The 25,807-nt window shown below is 46.0% G+C and overlaps 1 protein-coding gene across 2 annotated transcripts in view; it reads left to right on the top strand.

The window, feature by feature from the left end:
• LOC133138361 (kinesin-like protein KIF21B) overlaps positions 1 to 25,807 on the top strand; it is a 90,328-nt gene that overhangs the window by 28,420 nt on the left and 36,101 nt on the right. The window contains exons 3-23 of one of the 2 annotated variants that reach the window (XM_061257017.1): positions 1,595 to 1,771; positions 4,032 to 4,181; positions 5,945 to 6,079; positions 7,212 to 7,358; positions 7,816 to 7,931; positions 8,727 to 8,922; positions 9,720 to 9,909; positions 10,935 to 10,998; positions 12,260 to 12,448; positions 12,843 to 12,981; positions 13,739 to 13,856; positions 14,570 to 14,758; positions 16,441 to 16,640; positions 17,061 to 17,168; positions 17,632 to 17,987; positions 18,530 to 18,677; positions 19,020 to 19,217; positions 21,668 to 21,769; positions 22,456 to 22,621; positions 23,853 to 23,913; positions 24,389 to 24,446. In XM_061257017.1, the coding sequence (XP_061113001.1) occupies positions 1,595 to 1,771; positions 4,032 to 4,181; positions 5,945 to 6,079; positions 7,212 to 7,358; positions 7,816 to 7,931; positions 8,727 to 8,922; positions 9,720 to 9,909; positions 10,935 to 10,998; positions 12,260 to 12,448; positions 12,843 to 12,981; positions 13,739 to 13,856; positions 14,570 to 14,758; positions 16,441 to 16,640; positions 17,061 to 17,168; positions 17,632 to 17,987; positions 18,530 to 18,677; positions 19,020 to 19,217; positions 21,668 to 21,769; positions 22,456 to 22,621; positions 23,853 to 23,913; positions 24,389 to 24,446 (3,207 nt within the window). Of the gene's footprint in view, positions 1 to 1,594; positions 1,772 to 4,031; positions 4,182 to 5,944; positions 6,080 to 7,211; positions 7,359 to 7,815; positions 7,932 to 8,726; positions 8,923 to 9,719; positions 9,910 to 10,934; positions 10,999 to 12,259; positions 12,449 to 12,842; positions 12,982 to 13,738; positions 13,857 to 14,569; positions 14,759 to 16,440; positions 16,641 to 17,060; positions 17,169 to 17,631; positions 17,988 to 18,526; positions 18,678 to 19,019; positions 19,218 to 21,667; positions 21,770 to 22,455; positions 22,622 to 23,852; positions 23,914 to 24,388; positions 24,447 to 25,807 lie in introns of both variants that reach the window. The other variant, XM_061257016.1, reaches the window with a different exon arrangement.

Genomic DNA, 25,807 nt, shown 5'->3' with positions numbered 1-25,807 from the left:
CCTGGAGGGCCGCAGTGTCTGCAGGTTTAACTCCAGTCCTGGAGGGCCACAGTGTCTGCTGGTTTAACTCCAGTCCTGGAGGGCCGCAGTGTCTGCAGGTTTAACTCCAGTCCTGGATGGCCACAGTGTCTGCAGGTTTAACTCCAGTCCTGGAGGGCCGCAGTGTCTGCAGGTTTAACTCCAGTCCTGGTGGGCCACAGTGTCTGCAGGTTTAACTCCAGTCCTGGAGGGCCGCAGTGTCTGCAGGTTTAACTCCAGTCCTGGAGGGCCACAGTGTCTGCTGGTTTAACTCCAGTCCTGGAGGGCCGCAGTGTCTGCAGGTTTAACTCCAGTCCTGGAGGGCCACAGTGTCTGCAGGTTTAACTCCAGTCCTGGAGGGCCGCAGTGTCTGCAGGTTTAACTCCAGTCCTGGAGGGCCACAGTGTCTGCAGGTTTAACTCCAGTCCTGGAGGGCCGCAGTGTCTGCAGGTTTAACTCCAGTCCTGGAGGGCCACAGTGTCTGCTGGTTTAACTCCAGTCCTGGAGGGCCGCAGTGTCTGCAGGTTTAACTCCAGTCCTGGAGGGCCGCAGTGTCTGCTGGTTTAACTCCAGTCCTGGAGGGCCGCAGTGTCTGCTGGTTTAACTCCAGTCTTGGAGGGCCACAGTGTCTGCTGGTTTGACTGCAGTCCTGGAGGGCCACAGTGTCTGCAGGTTTCTCTCCAGTCCTGGAGGGCCGCAGTGTCTGCTGGTTTAACTCCAGTCCTGGAGGACCGCAGTGTCTGCTGGTTTAACTCCAGTCTTGGAGGGCCACAGTGTCTGCTGGTTTGACTCCAGTCCTGGAGGGCCACAGTGTCTGCAGGTTTCTCTCCAGTCCTGGAGGGCTGCAGTGTCTACAGGTTTAACTCCAGTCCTGGAGGGCAACAGTGTTTGCAGATTTCAAGCCTTGGAGGCAAGGTCTAGCCAGTTAGTGTCTTAAATGAAGAAATTAACTACTGAAACACACCGAAAACCAGCAGCCACTGTGGTCCTCCAGGTTTTCAATTTTCGATCACTACTAATGAATGCACATTATGCATGTGTGTGCTTCTCTCCTGCTGGCTGCATGTTTTGTGTGTGTGGGTGTGCGCGTATGCGTGTGCGTGTCTGTATGTGTCTGTATGTGTGTGCGCACATGTGTGTGTGTGTGTATGTGTATATATGTGTGTGTGTGTGTGTGTTTCTGTGTGTGTGCGTGTGTATGTGTGTGCGTGTGTGTGTGTGTGTATATGTGTGTGTGTATGTGCGTGTGTGTGTGTGTGTGTGTGTGCGCATGTGTGTGCGTGCGCACGTGTGTGTGTGCGCGCACGTGTGTGTGTGCGCACGTGTGTGTGTGTGTGTGTGTTTGTGTGTGTATGTGCGTGTGCGTATATATGTGTGTATATATGTGTGTGTGCACGTGTGTGTATATGTGTGTGTATATGTGTGTGTCTGTGTGTATGTGTGTGTGCGTGTGCGTTTGCGTGTGCGTGTACGTTTGCGTGTGCGTGTGTGTATATATGTGTGTGTGTGTGTGTGTGTGTGCGCATGTGTGTGTGTGTGTGTGCGTATGTATATATGTGTGTGTGTGTGTGAGCAGACTGGCTCTGGGAAGACCTACACCATGGGCACAGGGTTTGGTGTGAGCGTGTCGGAGGAGGAGAGGGGCATCGTCCCGCGGGCTGTGCACCAGTTGTTCCAGGGCATCGAGAGACGGCGGGCGGAGGGAGGGGCGGCGCGCCCCCCCGAATTTAAAGTCACTGCTCAGTTTCTGGAGGTGAGCATTCTTTTAATGCATATATGTACAGAGAACAGGTCATTCAGCCCGACCACAGACTCGAGTCCTGCTGCTGTATGTGTGGCATCACGGTGACTATTCCAATTTAAGGAAAATTTAAAACAATGAAATATTTGTTTATCTATGAGAGCATGCACTCTTTGAAATAAAGGTACAAAAAGTGCCTGAAAAGGTACAAACTGGGGCGGTACCCTATAGGTGCATGAAATTGTACCCCTAGCCAGCAATATATAATTAAATTGTACCTTTTTTACTTGGGAAAAGTATTAATGTGTACCACAAAATAACTACTTTCAATTTGATCTTTGAAGAACAAAAATGTACCTCCCCTGTCTCTTTATTTCTGAGAGTGTACAGCCCTAATTTGGGTGATGCAACTACAGATTTGACCCAAATGATGAAACTTCCTCAGAATCAGTATTGCTGAATAAGCTGAGGATTAGTCACTTTATTAGATACTTACCAGTAAATGAGCTGCTGACAGTCAGGAGGAACTGTGAACTAATGATTTTTACCCCGGCTTTGGATAAGTAATAGACCAAGCCTGCCCATTGGTTAAGCCTCATGACGTCATGCTTTTCAGAAGCTCCCCTGCCCCTGCAAATGTATACACCCCCCCAGTGGGTAGAAATGTATATCATTGGCTGCTAACTTAGAATTCCACCCCTCTGGAGGGTGATAAAGGTTACTCATTGGCTGCTGACACACATCTCTGTCCCTCTGGGTGTGTGGCGGTGGTTTGTTATTGGCAGACTCCGTTAGGCGCCCGCACGTGTGCTCTGTTGAGCTGCTGAACCCCCTTCTCTCCATTGTCCTTTGACACCGACCCCAGCCTCGGGGCTGTTGAGTCAGCTGCCCCTTTGTTTCGTCGTGTGAGGGTGATTTGTTTTGTCTCCGGCTGCTTGGAGCTGTCCTGTCCGTATTATCAATGTCAGGTCACCGAAACCCCGCACGGCACGACCGCAGACACAGTGGGTCTCGGTAGGAAGTGAACCGCTAAACCGGGCCGATGGACTGCAGGAGTCCGGTGGTGGGTCTGCCTGGGCTTAGTGGTGCTTTGCAGATTTTGGTTTGTGAATCGCTCCCCGCAGGACAGTGTGTAAGAGGCAGATGTGGCTCTCGTTCGGAGAGTTCCGGCTCTCTGCGTGGCATCCCCGTAAGGTCCCCACATTCTCCGCCAGTGGAGTACGTTCTACACTCAGAGCAGAGGCAAACTCAGCACAGGGGCAAACTCAGCACAGGGGCAAACTCAGCACAGGGGCAAACTCAGCACAGGGCCGAACTCAGCACAGAGCCGAACTCAGCACAGAGCCGAACTCAGCACAGAGCCGAACTCAGCACAGAGCCAAACTCAGCACCGAGCCAAACTCAGCACAGAGGAGAACTCAGCACAGAGCCGAACTCAGCACAGAGCCGATCTCAGCACAGAGCCGAACTCAGCACAGAGCCGAACTCAGCACAGATCCGAACTCAGCACAGATCCGAACTCAGCACAGAGCCGAACTCAGCACAGAGGAGAACTCAGCACAGAGCCAAACTCAGCACAGAGCCAAACTCAGCACCGAGCCAAACTCAGCACCGGGGCAAACTCAGCACAGGGGCAAACTCAGCACTGGCTTTCAGTGCACTGTGCACCAAAGGCTATGATTATAAATGAGCCAGATCTGGGTCAAATACATACATTGTTTTGGATTCAAACACTTTTCTGTGCTCGGTGCAATTGAGCCATCCAAGAGGATTGAAGCAAACCTTAACTGAAAAACCGTTAACAGCAGCAGGATGTCAGGATGTGAATGAGGTACAGAAGTGCCCAGAGCGGTTCTGCTTTGATTTGCTTTGTGTTGTAATCTTGCCTCGCTTCTAGTTTATGACCTGCCATAACTTTACTGACTCAGCCTGTATTTACCACGTGTTCTAACCTCGATGTTCATGGCTGTGGATCACGGATGCTCTGAGAATTGTACCTTATCTGACCTGTGTTCTGTAGCTGTTCAATGACCTTCGGTATGCACTTGATGTACAACGCTTTGGATAAAAGCGTCTGCCAAATAAATGTACTGTAATGTAAGGTAATGTCTGAGTGTATGCGACAGACTTCCTGCCAGACATTCTGGAAGTTGCAGAAAGAAACGTTTTGTCCAATATAAAGTCTGACTTTATATTGGGGGGGATGACTAGCTTTTAAAAAATGATTATTTATTGATTTGTTGTTGAAGAACATTGTCTACGTGTCTTTCAGCTTTACAACGAGGAGATCCTGGACCTGTTCAACGAGTCACGGGACCCGGACGCTCGAGACAGGAAGTCGAACATCAAGATCCACGAGGATGCCAGCGGAAGCATCTATACCAGCGGGGTGACCTCTCGCCTAGTCAGCTCGGAGGAGGAGGTCAGGGCCCACCCGCTGCCTGCGCCGTTCTGCTCTTTCGGGTGCACACTGCGTGGATGTAGTTCCTATTAGCATCAGTTGATGGCGGCAGTGTAGTCCAATGAGGTCAGGGCATAGCTGTTGTACCCTTGAGCAAGTTACTTCAGAACAGCCAATCAGAACAGAGGTTCATCGGCATCAATGAGCCTTAAAGACACAGTCACTAAAACAGCCTGTTCTTGTTTTTGGTACCTAAAACCACACAAACGTCTTATGGATATCAGGACTGAAAATAAAACACTGGAAAATGCACAATAAGGGAGCTTTATCCTGAATTGCTTCAGTACACATATTCAGTTCCTAAGTTGTGTAAGTTGCTCTGAATACAAGTGTCAGATAAATGCTAGTAATGTAATATAATGTAATGTTCTGAGGAATTAATCAGTGGTTTGAGAGCTGGGTTTGGCTCATTAAAATCTTAAATTCAGTAGGTACTCAACCATCGGAATTGGATCAAATGCTTGAACCCATTAGACTCCAGTAAAATGAGTTCATATTAATTTCAGTATCAAAAGCAGTAGCTAGTAATATTCAGAACAAAATGTTTTTTTTCATATGGGGAAACCATATGTATGTTTCTGTTACATTTTTTGTTGAAAATTCTCAGGGATTTTCAGTTAGAAATGTCCATCTAAAAAGTATTTTAATGAAAAACTAGACTAGAACAGCTCAGTTCCTGAAGAAACTGTGTGGGCTAGCAGTCCTAGCAGCAGTTTAAGAGTAATGGGGATTGCTGTATTCTATTTGTAGTAAAGGTAACAATTTGGAGTGCGAATGAGTAATTATTCATTCTTAACAAAAGCTCATAATTTAAAAAAGTATAAAACGTTCATTAGAAAAACAGAGAAAACAGCAACTGAATTTGAATTCAATGGTGGAAAATCTGAATTATAAGTTAAATCAAAAATGATAAATAATATCAATAAGTGACAAAGTGATACCTCTCCTAAGCAAGCTGAACAGTTGAAAGTTTCTTGGCACCTCGCGAGTGACTTCTGAACAGTTTCACCCAGAAACTCTGTCGGTGCAAAGTATGCCAAAGTAGCTGGGCACCCACAACTGTGGAGATAACATAAGTGTGCTAGCATACGCTAATTATGTGACCCAGACGTAAGGTCATAGGTGAGCAGAATGGGGCTATGCTGCGTTCGTGAGCAGAATGGGGTTATGCTGCATTCGTGAGCAGAATGGGGCTATGCTGCGTTCGTGAGCAGAATGGGGCTATGCTGCGTTCGTGAGCAGAATGGGGTTATGCTGCGTTCGTGAGCAGAATGAGGCTATGCTGCGTTCGTGAGCAGAATGGGGTTATGCTGCGTTCGTGAGCAGAATGAGGCTATGCTGCGTTTGTGAGCAGAATGGGGTAATGCTGCGTTCGGGAGCAGAATGGGGCTATGCTGCGTTCGTGAGCAGAATGGGGCTATGCTGCGTTCGTGAGCAGAATGGGGTTATGCTGCGTTCGTGAGCAGAATGAGGCTATGCTGCGTTTGTGAGCAGAATGGGGTAATGCTGCGTTCGGGAGCAGAATGGGGCTATGCTGCGTTCGTGAGCAGAATGAGGCTATGCTGCGTTTGTGAGCAGAATGGGGCTATGCTGTGTCCATGAGCAGAATGGGGCTATGCTGCGTTCGGGAGCAGAATGGGTCTATGCTGCGTTCGTGAGCAGAATGGGGCTATGCTGCGTTCCCCAGTTTGACCGCTCTGCCCCCCGCCCTTCCTGTCCCGTAGCTGCTGCACTGTCTGAAGCTGGGGGCGCTCTCGCGCACCACCGCCAGCACCCAGATGAACGCCCAGAGCTCGCGCTCGCACGCCATCTTCACCATCCACGTCTGCCAGATGAGGATGTGCCACCAGGGGGAGCCGGTGAGCGGCATGGAGGACAGGGATGCTGGGATACGTAGTTCAGCAGTCCAGAAGGAGAGGAGTCCTGCTGTAAAATACAGCCGTGACCGGCTCGAAACGACCAGCTAAACTGCAAAAATACTTATTTGTTTTAGTATTGTAGAATCTTTTTTTTTTTTTTTTCTTCTCTAAAGTAGAATCCATCTGGAATTGGGTGAAACTAGCTCACCTCATTGCCAATATGTTTGTCTTGTTTCGGATAAAAGTAATAGAAGTGAGAATTTAAGTCTAAATATGAGAATAAAATACTTATTTTCTGGTTTTTGCAGTTTCAAAAACATAGCTTGAGCTGATCAAACCATGTTGAGTATGGAGCTGGTCTGAGCTGGTCAACCAGCTGTTTCAAAACATAGCTTCAGTTTTTTTTTCAGCAGGGAGATCTACTATTCACGAAGTACATTGTTTACAACCAATAGTATAACCCCACTGGTGATTTGAGGACACACTTCCACGTGCCCTGTGGGTATCCAGGAAGTGTATCCACCAGCCACCATCAGTGTTTGTTACCAAATGGATGTTACCAATGTACTTTGTGATCGGTGAGGCTTCTTTCTTTTTTTTAACCAACAAGGTGATGTCACAGCTGTCGATTTGTTATATTATTAAGCTGGTTGCAGGATTACACCCAAAAAATATCTACTGCCAATACATTGGTAATGGTTAATGCAAAAAAATTCAGCATGTGATGTTACATGCTAATGGTAGATTCATACACTGTGTGTAAACTTCACATAAGGATATCAGTAATTGATAGCGACCGATCAAAATTTGCAAAAACAAATAAAAAAAGATGTGGAATTCCTTCCATATTAACCGTGGTTCATTTAAGTTTACATTCAATTCTAAGCAGTTATTATTTACTAGCGACTTTCATGTGCCTTAATGAATTTTGTGCTGTTTGCAGGGTTAAATAGGAGCTGCTAAATGACTTATCGAATGGTTATTATGGCCATTATGGCAGCAGCAGTGATGATGGTGATTATGGTGCTTATGATCATGGTGATGTATGAACCTGCAGTGCGGTTATGAGGGTGTGTGATGCTGCAGAGTGGTTTTTAACTCCGACTCTTTGCCCCCCCCCCCCCCCCTCCAGATGAACGGGGAGGGGGACGGGGAGTCGGAGTACGAGACGCTGACCGCCAAGTTCCATTTTGTGGACCTCGCGGGGTCGGAGCGGCTGAAGCGCACTGGGGCGACCGGGGACCGCGCCCGCGAGGGGATCTCCATCAACTGCGGCCTGGTACTGAGGAGCACACATACCACACACTCACTTACACACACACACACACCTGGTACTGAGGAGCACACATACCACACACTCACTTACACACACACACACACCTGGTACTGAGGAGCACACACACCACACACTCACTTACACACACACACACACATATACACACACACACCTGGTACTGAGGAGCACACATACCACACACTCACTTACACACACACACACACCTGGTACTGAGGAGCACACATACCACACACTCACTTACACACACATACACATACACATACACACATACAATGAGGAATGGGATCTGAAAGTGCGCTGTGGTTTAACACGCTGCAAATAACAGGGAGGTTTTGCAAGGCTTTTGTTTTGTTGTTAGAACAGGAAGCAGCTGTTCTGTCAATCTGCCTGTGACAGGACTCTGACAGGGTGTGTGTGTGTGTGTGTGTGTCTTTCACAGCTCGCCCTAGGGAATGTTATCAGTGCCCTGGGGGACCAGAGTAAGAAAAGCAGCCATGTGCCCTACAGAGACTCCAAACTCACCCGCCTACTGCAGGACTCACTGGGGGGAAACAGGTACATTACCCACGTGCACGCAGACACACAAGACACGCACGATCCCACACGCCCACACACGATCACACACACACACACACACACACACACATGCCCACACACACGAACACACGTGCACACACATGCCCATACACACACACAAACACACAGATGTACAGTAACAATAGAGAAGCAATATCAACAACCAGTCAACAGGTGAGTAGAGGTGGGTAGAGGTCAGTAGAGCTGGTTAGGTAGTGCTGGGTAGAGGGGGGTAGAGGTGGGTAGAGGTGGGTAGAGGTGGGTAGAGGGGGGTAGAGGTGGATAGAGCTGAATAGAGGTGGTTGGGTAGAGGTGGTTGGGTAGAGGGGGGTAGAGGTTGGTAGAGGGGGGTAGAGGTGGGTAGAGGTTGGTAGAGGGGGGTAGAGGTGGGTAGAGGTTGGTAGAGGTTGGTAGAGGGGGGTAGAGGTGGGTAGAGGTTGGTAGAGGGGGGTAGAGGTTGGTAGAGGGGGGTAGAGCTGGATAGAGCTGGATAGAGCTGGATAGAGCTGGATAGAGCTGGATAGAGCTGGATAGAGCTGGATAGAGGTGAGTAGAGGTGGGTAGAGGTGGGTAGAGGTGGGTAGAGGTTGGTAGAGGTGGGTAGAGGTGGGTAGAGGTGGGTAGAGGGGGTAGAGGTGTGTAGAGGTGGGTAGAGGTGGGTAGAGGTGGGTAGAGGTGGGTAGAGGTGGGTAGAGGTGTGTAGAGGTGTGTAGAGGTGGGTAGAGGTGGGTAGAGGGGGGTAGAGGTGTGATGGGTGTACGTCCCCCTCCCCAGCCGCACCCTGATGATCGCCTGCGTCAGCCCCTCGGACCGGGACTTCATGGAGACGCTGAACACGCTGAAGTACGCCAACCGCGCGCGCAACATCAAGAACAAGGTGGTGGTGAACCAGGACAAGAGCAGCCAGCAGATCAGCGCCCTGCGTGCCGAGGTCGCTCGTCTGCAGCTGGAGATCACCGAGTACAGAACGGTGAGGGAGTGTGTGTGTGTGTGTGTGTGTGTGTGTGTGTGTGTGTGTGAGTGTGTGTGTGAGTGTGAGTGTGAGTGTGTGAGTGTGAGTGTGAGTGTGAGTGTGAGTGTGAGTGTGAGTGTGAGTGTGTGTGTGTGTGTGTGTGTGTGAGAGTGTGAGTGTGAGTGTGAGTGTGAGTGTGAGTGTGAGTGTGAGTGTGAGTGTGAGTGTGTGTGTGTGTGTGTGTGTGTGTCTGTGTCTGTGTCTGTGTCTGTGTCTGTGTCTGTGTCTGTGTCTGTGTCTGTGTCTGTGAGTGTGAGTGTGAGTGTGAGTGTGAGTGTGAGTGTGTGTGTATGTGTCTGTGCATGTGTGTGTCTGTGTGCGTGTGCATGTGCACGTGACTTTGTGTGTCTGTGTTTGTGTACATCTTAGTTTTATTACTAATATGTTATCTCATTTTAGCACATTCAGTGCTTTATAATGAAATAAGTAACTCCAATTAAATTTTTTTGCTTTGGCTGGAAACACACGTGCAGGGTTTAATTTAAAAAAATGTTGTACTCATACTAAATAATGAGTGAATAAATGGATGAATAAGTGAAGGAATGAGTGAATAAATGCATGAATGAATGAATGAATGAAAGAGTGAGTGAATAAATGGGTGAGTAAACGGAGTGAGTGAATAAATGGGTGAGTAAATGGAGTGAGTGAATAAATGGATGAGTAAACGGAGTGTGTGAATAAATGGATGAGTAAATGGCGTGAGTGAATAAATGGGTGAGTAAACGGAGTGAGTGAATAAAGGGCTCTCTCTGCAGGGGAAGCGGGTGATGGGGGAGGACGGGTCAGAGGGCTTCAGTGACCTGTACCAGGAGAACTCTCTGCTGCACAAGGAGAACGACTCGCTCAGGATGCGTCTGAAGGCCCTGCAGGGGACCATCGACGCCCTCAACGGCCGAGCCGCCCTGCTGCTGTCCAACCAGGCCAGCGCGCTGCTGGGCCAGTCCGGTGAGCGCCCCTGCTGCCACGCTCAAACCACTGCGCTGTTTACCCCTCCCCTTCTCTGTGAATGCGCTGACGTTGAGACGCCATTGGCTGAGGCAATTAGAACCAATTTTCAACCAATGAGCTTGAATTATTGTTCAGCTATACAATGTTTTGGTAGTGCTGGCCCGTCAACTGTATATTCTGAAACCCAAATTTAAGGACTATAAACACAGGCAGAGGGCGAGTCAACATGTCTGTGAGCCTTTTTCAATGATAGGAAGGGATTTACAATGGTCTTGTAACAGGGTTTTAACACAAAAATCTTACCTATTGTACCTTTAAAGGCCCACACACATACAGTATTTTTTATGTTTTTGAGGTTTTTAGGTCATCCTGAAGATTTGGAACACAAATTGCAGAACAATTGCAATTTTGGGATAAGTATGCATTACTTTAGGTTCAGATTTTTCTGAGCTGCTTGTTAAATGATTTCCCACGACATGACGTATGGTTTTGCATAATTATCGGATGACGTTGCTAAATGTAAACACTAAGAGCAGGGTTAGGGACTTTTCAAATAACCCTATATCACTGCACTTTGCCAAGGTTTTGTGGTTGTTTTACATACTAAAACCAGGAAGAGAACACTGATGCATGTGGGCCTTTAAGGCAGTAGCTCCTAACCCTGTTCCATGAGATCGACCATATCCTGTAGGTTTTCATTGAAGCCATTCTACTAATTAGCAGCTCACCAATCTCTTGCTGTTGAATGTGGTGTGCTGTGTCTAGATGCTAGATCTGCAGGAACATGATTGGGAGCCACTGCCTTAAGGGAAAACAAATATTGCTTCTTGTATTATTATAATTTGTTCTGATTAAGGATTTGTTTTAAATGTATAAAGAAATTTGATGACCAATAAAAGACAACTTCAGTGTGCTCTGGAGGACTGCCCTTAAGGATATTAGATTTTTTTGCATGTATGCTGGACATTGGACTAGGTTTATATATTTTTTTCCTCATATTTGCACAAACACTCTTTCCCCAGGTGAAGGAAATGAAGAAATTGGGTGCCTCGTCCAGAAGTATATCCTAGAGATTGAAGAAATCAGGTGAGAATGTTGTTTGTTGATATTTGTGTGTAATAGCCTGCAGGATTTATGTGATTGCAACATATTAATGAATTCATTAACACTTTAAAAATGTTCCCCCACATTATTTCGCAAGTGAAAATCTCCCAAAGTTTATAATAAAACCGGACGATCCTGTTGGACTGGAATATTACTGCTCTAAGCCATTGAGATGTTCCTCCAAACCCTCATTTGCAATAACAACACGGGGAATCTGTGCAAGGTATTGTGCCATCTGACCATCTCCAAGATCAGGGATGGGCAAGGCAGGCTGTATAATTTGCCCAATCGAAATAATTAGGCCAATCATTTATATGATCTGTCACTTAAAGCCACATTCTGTGATGTAGACAGCAGCTGATAAATGTTCTCGTCTTGTAGCATTTTATTGTGGTCTAATTTACGAGTCGGTCATGGTGCATATGGCTAATTATCTGAAGCAAAATCCTGTATACACACCGGCCCTCCAGGACTGGAGTTGCCCATCCCTGTCCTTGATATAGGAGATGGTTGGATGGCTATATGGCTCTGTTTTTCTGGTGGAAAATCCAGGTTCAGAAATTTCGGTCCCGAAGGTCAGGAGTGTATTTAGGTGTTTGTGTTCACCAGTTGCCCTGCCTAAATTAGCTAATTGGCTGTATACACCGACACTGGTTCACCCATAGAAATGTAGCTAAAATGTCAGGCGGCGTAACTGTTTGGGCTAATTCAGAAAGTAAGCTCAAAGTTTGGAATGAAAACCAGATATGGATCTGGTCCTCGTAGCACACCACTGCTCTAACCAGACCTGGATCAAATACCTCATTATTTTGGATTAAAATACAATGTACAGGAGCTTTGTGTTCCCCGAATGTCTCCCATCCAAATACAAGCCAAGCCCACCCTGCTGACAATTCCAGCCTAAACCAGCTGGAGTTGGTCAAGCAGGTTTGAGCTGCATTTTTTACACTTTTTGCTGGCCAACCAACTGTTCACCAGCTGACCAGCCTATATAAAGCAGTCTACCAGCTGACCACCAGCTTAGCCTACCAGTTTAACCAGCTTTGTCCAGCTAGTCCAGCTTTGACCAGCCACAGACCAGCTATGACCAGCTAGAAGTGTCGAGAACTCAGCTTAGACCATTTTAGACCAGCTCAGGATCCCAGCTGGTCTTAGCTGGAATTTTCAGCTGGCCTACTATCTCCGCTAACCTCCTTCTCTTCCATTTCTCCTTCTTCTCCGCCCTCTCTCCCTCGTTCCTCAGGTCCAAGCTGCTGGAGAGCGAGGCCATGAACGAGTCTCTGCGACGCGGTCTGTCCCGCCTCTCTGCCCGCCCCCCGCCGGGCTCCTCCCCCGCCGTCGGCATGGAAACTGAGACCGCGGACCTGATTCGCTGGGCCAGGCAGGACGTGGAGCAGCTGCGGAAGAAGGAGAGGAAGCAGCGAAGGAAGAGGTCGGTGAATTCGCAGACGAGCCCGCCACCGTGCCCGTGTAGCTACTCACCTAGGGATATCTGTCCAGAAAAATCTTATCTGAAAATGCTATGATACAGTAGCTAACTGTCCTGCAGTTATGAATTACAGGCACGTATTATAGCTTGCCAACTTAATTAAAACTTAATTACTCAAAAATTGATGCTCGTAGATGAATAGAGAAATGCTCAATTACTTCATTCTCGGGGCTTGATTCTTTTTTTTAAACAAATGGTGCAAACAGATACATTTCCACACACTATTTAGAAAACAGTATATGAATATTATGTTCAAAGACTTTCTCAATGTTATATATGATGATTTATATGTGATTAAATCCCGTCTGAACATTCCCTGCCCTGTTCTCCTCCACAGCCCAGAGAAGGAGAAAGGTCTGAAGAAGAGACCCAAGCTACAAAATGGAGGGGGGGAGTCGCACCATAGTGATGCCGAGGAAGAGGAGGAAGAGGAGGAAGAGGAGGAGGAGGAGGAGGAGGAGGAGGAGGAAGAAGAGGTCAGTGCATCTGAGTGCCTCACACATCACAGGACCCAGACACAGAGTGTGCAGTTCTCACTGTAGTACCGCTGACCTTTGTGGAAATGGGTTACAATGAATATACGTTATAATAATAATTTCTTATTTAGCTCATCTTTATCCGTAGCGGCTTACAGTTGATTTGGATATGATCGAACTGTGTGGATCTACACCGGGACTTGAACCACCAACCTTCTGGGCCCCGGTCGTGTACCTTAGCCACTAGGCTACAGGCTGCTCCAATTTGAATCATGGGGCATTACGAAACACTTAATCTATGGAATTTGACAAATTGTTACAGATATTGCAGTCCATGTATTTAAATACATTGCGGTGAAATATATTTATCATCATACCAGTGCTTGGATGAATTCTCTATTCTGATTGGCTGTTAAATGTGCGTGCAGTATATATCACAACATAGATTTATACTACTAGTGAAACAGTGTGTTCATTTTGCATGACTTGCGAGAGTTTTTATCTGCGACTGTGAGTGTGTGTGTCTTTGGTTTTAACCCTTTCATTCTCCAGCCCGATATGAAGTGGCTCCACCAAAACCCCAAGGTATTTTGGCTGTGGTTGTGAAAATTCCGAAAAGTTGAGAACATTTTGTAGGGTTTCAATAGGGCCTCAAAACCAGAGCATAGCAGTAATTTTGATTGGTTGAAAAGGTATGAGGTCGAGGTACTGCCACTCTTGGGACTGAAGGGGTTGAAGTGGGTTCTGTAACTTCCAGCAGGAAGACCTGGAGGAGAGTGGCCTGGATGGGAACGAGGAAGAGGAGGACAGAGGGGAGGAAGGGTCTGACAGCGAGGAGGACTTGGAGGAGTCCGTGTCAGATTCTGAGGAGAAAGGTCAGTTTTCCATCTCTTTAGTCAAGCCCATAACCTGCACTGCAAATTAAGTCAATCTCAACAAGTATTTTAGTCTTATATTGAGACTTCTTGAAAATCTTATTTCTTTTACTTTTTTGCTAAATTAGGCAAAAATATTGTCTGTTTGACTCATTTCAAAGTAAGAGAATTTCACTTGCCAAGCAAACAGTAACTTAAAACAAGGGAATATTTTCTCCTTGAGAGAATAAAATAAGATCTAAAGTCTCATTACAGCGCTTGTTAATACAAACATTTTGCAGTGTGACCTGGTCGCCCTTAAGCTGACTCCTCAAGTCTCTTGGACAGTACGGCATATCTCCTGGAAATAGGCAATAGAATCTAACGGCGATGCCTGTTGGTACTGTGTGGTAGTACCCCTTCGTCCCCTCCCCAGGTCTGCTGTTGGTGTCCAGGGGAAACCTGGCTTTGTTTGTGATTAGATTTCAGCTTTACACGGTGTACATTCTAAATCTGGAAACCCTAATCTCCCCCTCTTCCGGTCATAATGTCATAATAATCCCTCTGACATGCCGCGCAAATCTCCCTGAACTCAGTTCTGCAGGCTTGAGATGCCTGCCTTATGGTACTATGAACCTGGCCATGTTGACTGTGTGCTACTTTATGTGTCTGTGTGTGTGTGGAGGTTTCTTGACTGAGCAACAGCGTTGTGATCGTGTCCTCCCCTGATGCAGAGACCTTCCAGGCGGACCTGGCGGACCTGACGTGTGAGATCGAGATCAAGCAGAAGCTGATCGACGAGCTGGAGAACAGCCAGCGGCGGCTGGCTCTGCTGAAGCTGCAGTACGAGGAGAAGCTGATCCTGCTTCAGAACAAGATCCGCGACACGCAGCTGGAGAGGGACCGCGTGCTCAACAGCCTCAGTGAGTGTAGAGACTCATGGGAAGGGTCCTCAGTGAGAGTAGAGGCTCATGGGAAGGGTCCTCAGTGAGAGTGGAGGCTCATGGGAAGGGTCCTCAGTGAGTGTAGAGGCTCATGGGAAGGGTTCTCAGTGAGTGTAGAGGCTCATGGGAAGGGTTCTCAGTGAGAGTGGAGGCTCATGGGAAGGGTTCTCAGTGAGAGTGGAGGCTCATGGGAAGGGTTCTCAGTGAGAGTAGAGGCTCATGGGAAGGGTTCTCAGTGAGAGTAGAGGCTCATGGGAAGGGTTCTCAGTGAGTGTAGAGGCTCATGGGAAGGGTTCTCAGTGAGTGTAGAGGCTCATGGGAAGGGTTCTCAGTGAGAGTAGAGGCTCATGGGAAGGGTCCTCAGTGAGAGTGGAGGCTCATGGGAAGGGTCCTCAGTGAGTGTAGAGGCTCATGGGAAGGGTTCTCAGTGAGTGTAGAGGCTCATGGGAAGGGTTCTCAGTGAGAGTGGAGGCTCATGGGAAGGGTTCTCAGTGAGAGTGGAGGCTCATGGGAAGGGTTCTCAGTGAGAGTAGAGGCTCATGGGAAGGGTTCTCAGTGAGAGTAGAGGCTCATGGGAAGGGTTCTCAGTGAGTGTAGAGGCTCATGGGAAGGGTTCTCAGTGAGTGTAGAGGCTCATGGGAAGGGTTCTCAGTGAGTGTAGAGGCTCATGGGAAGGGTTCTCAGTGAGAGTGGAGGCTCATGGGAAGGGTTCTCAGTGAGAGTAGAGGCTCATGGGAAGGGTCCTCAGTGAGAGTGGAGGCTCATGGGAAGGGTCCTCAGTGAGTGTAGAGGCTCATGGGAAGGGTTCTCAGTGAGTGTAGAGGCTCATGGGAAGGGTTCTCAGTGAGAGTGGAGGCTCATGGGAAGGGTTCTCAGTGAGAGTGGAGGCTCATGGGAAGGGTTCTCAGTGAGAGTAGAGGCTCATGGGAAGGGTTCTCAGTGAGAGTAGAGGCTCATGGGAAGGGTTCTCAGTGAGTGTAGAGGCTCATGGGAAGGGTTCTCAGTGAGAGTAGAGGCTCATGGGAAGGGTTCTCAGTGAGTGTAGAGGCTCATGGGAAGGGTTCTCAGTGAGAGTGGAGGCTCATGGGAAGGGTTCTCAGTGAGAGTAGAGGCTCATGGGAAGGGTTCTCAGTGAGAGTAGAGGCTCATGGGAAGGGTTCTCAGTGAGTGTAGAGGCTCATGGGAAGGGTTCTCAGTGAGTGTAGAGGCTCATGGGAAGGGTTCTCAGTGAGTGTAGAGGCTCATGGGAAGGGTTCTCAGTGAGAGTAGAGGCTCATGGGAAGGGTCCTCAGTGAGAGTAGAGGCTCATGGGAAGAGTCCTCAGTCCCTTATTTAATTTGACTGCAGTATAGTCAGATGTTACTGTATTTCTGTATTCTGGTTCTGGTATTTGTGATTCAACATACAATGGAGCATAATGAGAACATGACCTAGAATATGGCCTGGGTTTTTTTGTTTTTTCCCATCAATCCATTACCACTCATCCTGAAACATAAATGGCTTTTTAAAAAGCATTTTAGGCCACAGGGAATTTTTTGGAACAAAAGAGGCTTTTGGAAACACCACAATGCCCAATGGCTATTCAGAGGAACCGTGGAATAGTTTTCCTGGTAATCCTTTACCTAAGTGTCTATAGGAGCTCTCTCTCTGTCTCTTTGCAGTGTCCATGGAGAACTACACGGAGGAGAAGGCCAATAAGATCAAGGAAGACTACGAGAAGCGGCTGACGGAGATGAACAGGGACCTGCTGAAGCTCCAGACTGCTCAGAAAGAACATGGCCGCCTGCTGAAGAACCAGAGCCGCTACGAACGGCAGCTCAAGAAGCTGCAGGCCGAGGTGTCGGAAATGAAGAAAGCCAAGGTGTGCTCACTCAAACGAATAACGGAAAATAAACCCACACGCTAAACTACAACTAATTTATAAATTACACATTGGTTTAAAAAATAATTCAATATGATGTGAAAAAAACTGAACATACTACGTTTATGAAAGTATTTAAATGCGGATTCAGCTAATATTATTAAGTAGTCTAAAAATAAAAAGCATACATTGTGCATAAATTATCATCAATTCAAAGGATGTTTAACTTGTGCTTATTAGCCTTTCTGTACCTCGTTCAGAATCCTCCTTAGCCATCCTGTGGTAATTGCTTCAGTAAAAGTGAATGGATTGTGTCACAAAAGAAAGCTGTTTAAATGCCATGAATAAGAACACACGCTTAGCCAATCAGAAATGTAATTGAATCCATGGAAAGCGTTTTGATTGGCTGTCCTTTGTCAGGTGGCGCTGATGAAGCAGATGAAGGAAGAGCAGCAGAGGCGCCGTATGATTGAAGCCAAGAGGAACCGAGAGATCGCTCAGCTGAAGAAGGAACAGCGCCGCCAAGAGGTTGGAGGACTCAAAACATTTAATGCTAATTATGTCATCTACTGCAAAAAACTAAAAAGAAGTCAGTCCTAACCAATATTTCAGTCTTATATTGACACTTGAAATCTTATATCTTATTTCTGATATAAGATAGTTTGAAACGATAGTTTGAAACAAACTAGTGTTAACTAAGTGAGAGTAGAGGCTCATGGGAAGGGTTATCTGTGAGTGTGGCGGCTCATGGGAAGGGTCCTCAGTGAGAGTAGAGGCTCATGGGAAGGGTCCTCAGTGAGAGTAGAGGCTCATGGGAAGGGTCCTCAATGAGAGTAGAGGCTCATGGCCTAACTAAGGGCCTAGTAAACACCACACACACACACTTACATATGACCCAGTCGACCCATTCCAGGTAAAGGAATGGATTGTGCCACCTTCCTGTGCGCAGTGGCATGTTTGCTCAGTGCGGTTTTCTGTGGCTGCCTCTCAGTACCAGATCCGGGCCCTGGAGTCTCAGAAGCGGCAGCAGGAGCTGGTCCTCCGGAGGAAGACCCAGGAGGTGACGGCCCTGCGCAGGATGTCCAAGCCCATGTCGGACCGCGTGGCCGGGAGGGTGGCCCGGCGCCTCCAGCCCCTCGACTCGGGGGCCGAGCTGTCCGCCAGCACCACCTCCTCCGAGCCCGAGTCCGCGCGCACGGTCTCCAGCATCGTGCACCAGTGGAACAGCAAGCTCAGCAGCTGCCCCAGCCAGAGCCAAAATGGCGTCAACGGCTCCCAGTTGAATGGCAAGCTCAGCGGCTGCCCCAGCGAGAGCCAAAATGGCGTCAACGGCTCTCGAGCCACCTGGTCAGTGCACCATACACACAGATACAGATACAGACACCTCTGACCATCCCAGTGCTGCGCTTAGGCATTTCGCAGAGATACTTTATACAGAATGACTCCTTAAGGTGTCCACAAAAAAGTGCATATTGTGATTAGGGTTTAGAGTTTTGGATTGGGGATTATGGTTTAGTTGGGGTTTCGGGGTTAGGGTTAGAGGTCAAACAGCTCTCACACATGTACACTATTTTTGGTTAGGGTTAGGGTTAGGGTTAGGTACCAGTATTTTGGTATTTATTTATGTACCAGTTGAACTTGCTTCACAGAAGCACACACATTCTTTCCTTGTTAACTAGAGTGGGCTGCCACCGGCTAGTTTAAACGATAATAAAGCATACATTTTTGTTGTAAAACTGGAATATCCTTACATGTAACCCTAATTTCCATGGGGAATGTTCATTTTGCATACAGAGCATTCAGGCAAAGTTTTGAGCACATAATGTATAGTGAGATTCCATTGGCCTCTCCTGTGTGTGACCGGGTTCCTCCCATTACTATGGCAGCAGGAAGAAGTTCCAGAGGAACGGGGTGGGGGGTGCCTTGCCCAAAACAGCGCGTCAGAAGTGGCAGGCCTTGGAGCGGAGAGTCACGGACATCGTCATGCGGAGGATGACCATCGCCAATGTGGAGGCTGACATGGAGAGGCTTATCAAGGTGCAATAGAGCTGTCCTCTGTACAGGAGCCTGTTTATCAAGCCTGATTCATTAGACTCACCAACACCCCGATTCATTAGACTCACCAGCACCCCAATTCATTAGACTCACCAGCACCCCAATTCATTAGACTCACCAGCACCCCCAATTCATTAGACTCACCAGCACCCCCAATTCATTAGACTCACCAGCACCCTGATTAATTAGACTCACTAACACAAAAGTGCAGGCAACAATTGAAATTGATTGAAATATAAACTATGTGTCATAGAAGCCATTTTGAAAACTGTAGCTACTACGGCTAGTACCGCTCAGAAACCCGTTTCTCTCTTTCCGTTGCAGAAGCGCGAGGAGCTGACGGCCCAGCAGGAGGTGCTGTTGCTGAAGCGGGATGGCCTGCTGGGCAAGGCCAGGGAGGAGGGCGAGCACCTCCTCCTGGAGGTGAACGAGGAGGTGGAGGCGCTCAACGCCAACCTGGACTACATCAACGACAGCCTGGCCGACTGCCAGGCCACCGTCGTGCAGATCGAGGAGACCAAGGCAAGGAAGCCTCCCCGCTAACCCAGAGCTTTGAAGGAGATTTGCCAAAATTGTTTGGGTGTCTTAAACGGTTAATGGTGGTCCGTTTTGAATTGTTTCTTAGATATTGATGTTATCAGTGTCCAGCCACGGGGATCCAGCTGGTTCTGTGGATGCTTTAGTTCCACTGTGTTCATATCGCTGGGCTGGGACTTTGACACCTGTATATGATGAAGGGCTGAATTTTGAACAGTTTGAGACCAAAGAATTATACGGTTCTAACTGACAAGTCTGATAAAAAAGAGTTAGTGGCATGAATACATTGTTTATAGGGCACTAAATACATGTGTGAAGTATTACACAAAAATACAGTTTAAAAGTATGAAAACATGCAGATTATTAAAGGTTGTATCGACTTAGAGACCATTGGTATCTGATATTTAAAAACCACGGCAGATGGAAGTTTATAATTCCAAAGTCACTAGTTATGTAATGTATTAAAATGAAATGAAATGATTTACTGTACTTAATTCAAAATTTATTTGACTAATTTAGCTTAAAACCTCTTCTTCTGCAGTGACGATGTATTTAGGGAGCCAGTTATTGTTATTATTGATTCAAACACTGTGTTTACGACTGCCACGGGGTCTTTAGAGATGGCAGAGTCAGGACCTGGAATGTAGTATTTGTTTGCTTACAGCTGCAGAAGTATGAACAACCTCTCCTGGGACTTTTGCAAGGGCAAATTTTTGCATGTTTGCATACTGTAGGGTTCATCCTGAGTGTGAATGTTCAGTCACTCAGTGTATAATGTACATTTATCAAATTCATTTATCCAGGAGACGCCTTTCTTTTACAGGAGGGGCTACCCTACAGCACAGCATGATAACAAATATAGAAGAATACATAATATTAAAAATAAATATTACAAAATTATAAACAAATATTACAGATGCTCAAACGCAGTGGAAGTGGAAGCTTTTTTTCCTCACTGACCATTTTGTATTTGAGTGGATACAGATGCTCATGGCTATGTCTGGTAGGCTTAGAAACACAATGGAACCACAGCAAAAATGCTGGTTGAATCCCTTTCAAATTTGATGACAATATCACAAAACATTAGCATTCTGCATCGCTTTTTCTAAGCTATGTCTAGGCAGGTTTCCAAAAAGGACATTTGGAGCAAAAGGACACATGTAAACTAAATGATATGAGTCGTGTATGACGTGTAAATAATAATAATAATAATAATAATAATAATAGCTTTATTTGTATAGCACCTTTCATGCAGTCTGCAGCTCAAAGTGCTTAACAGGAAAAATACAAACAGAAAGGCAAAAACAAATAAAATAGAAAGCACATGAAATAGAAAAATAATTTAAACGAAAAGCATAAAAACAGAGAATAAAATGGAAAAAGAAAACAATGTATATGGAAATGAAAACACGAATAAAACAGTATAAAAGCGTCACTAAGTAATAAGTAAAATAAGTGCATAAAATAAGTAAAACAAGTAAAATAGTACAGAAAATAAAATAGTATGAAAGAGTCAATAAGTGTAAAATACTTTAGATTGCATACTAAATGATAAAACACTTTTGTGTTGTTGTAAAACATCAACCTTTTTAGGCATAAAGTCTCAAGAGCTGTGTTTTCCAGCACATAACTGTCTCAGCGTACATACTTAAAATGAAAGGAAAATGATTCCGGCTGTAATTTCATTAGCTGAAATTCTACTCAGTTGTGACTGTAATACCATACTCCTAATTGACGGTACGATATGCAAAAGTTATACTGTTGGTGATTGCTCACGGAGAGGGATGTTGTCTATACCATGTGACTGTGTTACTGGTACTGGTCAGAGGGATAGGGTCAGATAAAACCGTGAGTTTGCACGCTTTCACACAGGATATGCTATGCCCATATTGATTTAAAATTGCGCCGTGAAAAAAGGATTAATGCAAAAAATCCCACTCTGGCCCGAATATAGCTGGTGTGATTTAAGGCGTTAAAAATGCATCAGTTCTCTTTGGTACACTGTCCTGCAGTTTTAGAAGAGAATCAGCAGGTAGGTTGTACCAAATATTTTGGAGTACTTGCCACAGTTGTTCTGCAGATTTTGGCTGTCTCACTAGCTTCTGGCTCTCCAGGTAATTAGAGACGGCCTCAACCATGCTGTTATCTGAAAAGTGCTCTATTACTTAATTTTGTTACTTTATTTAACAAAGTACAAAACTTTCACGGTAACATTACTTTTTTTGGACTCTTGCTCTTTCACACTGAGATGTTAATTCAAAACATATTAGTATCACATTTATGAGTATCATTTTACTAATAAATGACCAAATGTATTAAATACTTAAACTTAAAAAGTCTAGGATATCTAAGACTAAGACAAATCTAAAAATGTAAGACTATTGTACAGTACTTTATGGTAATGGTACAGAATGGTATCCCGCTGTCTCTTATAGGATGAGCTGGACTCGGTGGATACCTCGGTGGTCATCAGCTCCTGCTCATTGGCTGAGGCTCGCCACCTCCTGGACCACTTCCTCAAGGCCTCCATTGAAAAGGTGAGCAGCTGCACACATACCCAGCGCTCTCTCGCCCCCGACATCCCTCTGGGCGGGCCGCACGGACATCCTCATCTGGACTGGGGTGATGGATCCGTAGGTCCTGCATTTACATTTACATTTAAATGTTGGATACTGACGGAAAGATATGGATAGTGTCTGTTGTAGACTATGTAGGGTGTAGCTGCCAGGGAACTGTAGTTATGACCAAGGTTTTAATTTTGGTTGAAATACTACTGATGTACTCTTAAGCAAAGCTCGTTACTTAAGTCAGTGGTTCACAAACTCGGTCTTGGGGGCCCCCTGTTTATGCTGGTTTTCGTTCCAACCACAATTGCAATCACAACTTTTAACAAGCTGTTCATCTTACTTAATTATGTGCTTGTCATGTTCAGAGGGGTTATGTACCCTCTCAGGCCACATTTTGTCAGACATAGCTATGCAAACCATGGAGTGAATGGAAACCAGTATACACAGAGGGGACCCAGGACCCAGTTCATAACAGACCATGGTCAAATACGTCATTTTGGATTCAAATACTTATCTGCGCTCAAATGAACTTGTCTGGTGCATTTAAACCATGCAAGAGGACCAGAAGGCAGGGTTAGAACGTTTGTACTTTGTCGGGGCTGGTGTGGTCTAAAAGAATTAGTTGGACTCACTGGTGCCTCGTGTGGTGTGTTTAGGGACTACAGGTGGTTCAGAAGGAGGCCCAGATCAGGCACCTGGAAGGCCAGCTCAGCCAGACGGACATGATTGGCCCAGCACATAACCATGTGATCCTGGACTCGCCGCAGGAGAAGGCAGACAGTGTCCCAGACCTGCAGACTCTCACTCACAACCTGCACCCAGGTCTGCGTCCTCTCTTTTAAAACCCACATCTTCTCCGCCTGATACCACGTCTGTATCTTCCTGTTCCATCCCCCACCTCGCTCTGGTCCCTTCAGTCCTCTTAGATATTCTCTACATACTGTGATCTTTATTCTCAATAGGATGGTCCTGCACCTTCTGTCTGTACATTATCCAATACACATGGAGAACGAGCAATATGTCTACATCAGGGCTGCACAACTCCAGTCCTGGGGGGCCATTCTGTGTGCTGGTTTTTGTTCCGACCAATTCACTTAGTTCTACAGCAGCTGTAGCACAGTGAAATCCTGAGGATATACTTGCAGTCTGCGGCTACTGCTGGTGCTTATGCAAATGTCAGATCGAGGTGTAAATGAGCCGATTAAATGATTAAGAGCAGGAGCCCTCCCTGTGCACCCCTGGTCTACTTTCAAAATGTAGCTGTTTAGCAGCCGCATACATCCGGGTAAACGCACAAGTCAATATAAACCGAGAGCAGTATCAATTCTTACTCAACTGATCTCACAACCAGTAGCGTCAGACCTGCATTTGGTTAAGTGTCATAGTAGGTTCAAGATTGGATTCGAGGATATCACGCCATGCATATCTTAATGGATCGAGGGTATAGTGTTAAATGTAGCGTAAGTATATCAGGGGTATTAGACCCAGGGTTAAAGCCCAGAGTTCAGTGTATGGACAGGTCAGCCTTTGTGGAGCTGAGATGCAGGCTGAACAGGTGTGTGCTCAGTTTGTGGTGGAGAATGGGGAGTAACTTCTGATGTGGTTGTTACCCACACTTGTGCACAGTAAAATGCCTGCATGGTTTGACTGGATTATGTCTCCATCTAGTGGCCGGAAACATAATTTTGCACAGTTATTGTACAACCAATGCTGAATGGTTGAGAAAATGTTACTGGTGGTTTCTCACCATGAAGCTTTTTTTGTTTCTCTTTTCATGGAGCATTAACTACAGTTACATGGAGAGTTTATGATGAACATTATTTCTTATTGGATGACTATTTCTGGCTTCAATTAAAACGCATCTGTAGGATGGAAATGATTGTAATAAGAAAAAATGCTTGTTTTTGGGAGACTTTGCTTGTGGGGGCTGCAGTATGTTTGGGCCTTCACTGGCCGAACAACCAGTCCTACAAGCCCCATCATCCTTTTCCCTGCAGCATAAAGGATTTAGACGAATCCAAAAAGAGTTTTTGTCTTTTTGTTTCCCCCTCAGAGAATGGCTATGTCAGCACAGATGAAGAGGTGTCTGAGTTCAGCCTGGCCTCTGAGGGCAGGTGAGGAGAAAGTGAAAACACTCATTCTTTAAGCCTCCGCGGAGATTCGTGTGTGTGCTGGCGTGTAGCTGAAGTGTGTCTAAGATACTGCAGAGTGAAAGTGTAATATTGGGATTTTGGGGGCCCTCTTGGTGTGTGTGTGTGTGTGTGTGTGTGTGTGTGGGTTTGCATGTGTGAGTATGTGCGTATGTACAGATTCATATGAATGACTCTTGTTTTGTGTATGTGCATGTATATGTGTCTGTGTGTGTGAATGTGTGCATGTGTGTAAATGTGTGCATGCGTGTGTGTGAGTGCATGTCTCTCTTTTTGTGTGTGTGTGTGTGTGTGAGTGTGAGTGTGAGTGTGAGTGTGAGTGTCTGTGTGTGTGCTTGTGTGTGCATATGTCTGCGCTTGTGTGTGCTTGTGTGTGAGTGTGTGCATGTCTCTGGTACTGTGTGTGGTGTTAACCTTTTCTTCCTTGTGTCTTCTCCAGTCTCTCTCAGTCCTTCCGATTGAAAGTCTCCAGCAGTCAGGACGACTTCAAGCTGAAGGTAGGGAGGGAGGGCCAGGCTGAAGGTAGGGAGGGAGGGCCAGGCCTTGATCCTGTCTGCACTGTTCCGTTTCCATGGCCCATTTCCCCCTGTAACACTGATCTCAGGTCAGAAATAACCGAAGCGCTACTACCAAGGTGACCCCTGTGTCTCTATTAGCAGTGTCTGTGGTCGTTAAATGTTATTTTTTCATCAGATCCATTGATGCTTCGCAGTTAATCATTAATTTATTACAACTAAAGTTTATTACTCATGAACCGAAAACTACACATAAAACTCTTGTAATTACACCCACATGCTGTATGGCGCTCAATAAAAGAAAGCCATTAATCTAAATAAATACGCATCGTGCATGCAGATAATTAAATTTCCTCTCTTTTTCACGCATCTTAAAAATACGATCATAACACCAAATTGTACAGCCACGAGGGAAGATAAAATTAATGTGGTCCTGTAGTAGTCTTACTACAGTTTCCAACAAATTATGTCTTTAATTGCGGATCATGAAGCAAAGCTTGGAAAAATGAACTCGATGTTTTAATATTTGTGTCTTAGAACTCCTGATACACATGTTGTGTTGAGGCACGTACAGTGTATATAACTTATGTATTATTGCATTCTAGACTAATTACTGATTTGTGGATTGGATTCGCTGAAACTAATCTTCACAGGATGTAATAAACTAATGTTAATCCGTAACATTCTTCAAGTTATTAAATGTCTTTATTACAAATGTGTTATTTTTGCTGCATGGCCCCGATATTAAATTCACAGTATAGTTTCTACCGACTTTCATTTCTCATCATTTGGCCTTAGAAACCTACAAACTCAACCTTGTAGTCACAAAGAGAAAACATGTTTACCCTCTTCATCATGGCATTTGGTAGTCTTTGTTTTAATCGGAACAATGGAGGGTGTATTAATAGAGATGAATGATTACGACACTGTAATTTCTGCACTGTTTCTTGATTTATTTACTGTTATCTCTTTGCTTGACACCTACTCTGTCTGTGTGGGATTGGTTAATAAAGTTATTGATCCTTGAAGTGTGTCCCCGGAGGACCATTAGGACATAGAACATTTAAATTAGCCTTTTAGCATTGTTGCTGTAATCTCCTTTCACGGTTCGTTACCCTATTGGCTTGGGGCCTTGTTAGCCTGAAGGGGACCTGGAGACCACAGCTGTCTGTGAATTCGACCTGCTGCTGCGCAGAGATGCACTGTTTGCTGGTTAGGACTTGAGAAATGCTGAATGCTGTGTGCTGCAGAAAGCACAGTTGGCTATTTGTGACAGAGTGTAACCCGTTTACATGTTTTTTGGGGAGTGTGTGTTGATTAGACTAAGCAGGAAATAATCCCCC

Source organism: Conger conger, chromosome 10, assembly GCF_963514075.1.
Source record: "Conger conger chromosome 10, fConCon1.1, whole genome shotgun sequence".
NCBI classification, from domain to species: Eukaryota; Metazoa; Chordata; class Actinopteri; order Anguilliformes; family Congridae; genus Conger; species Conger conger.
Note: the sequence above shows the minus strand (reverse complement) of the source record. Positions and strands in the feature narration are given on the sequence as shown.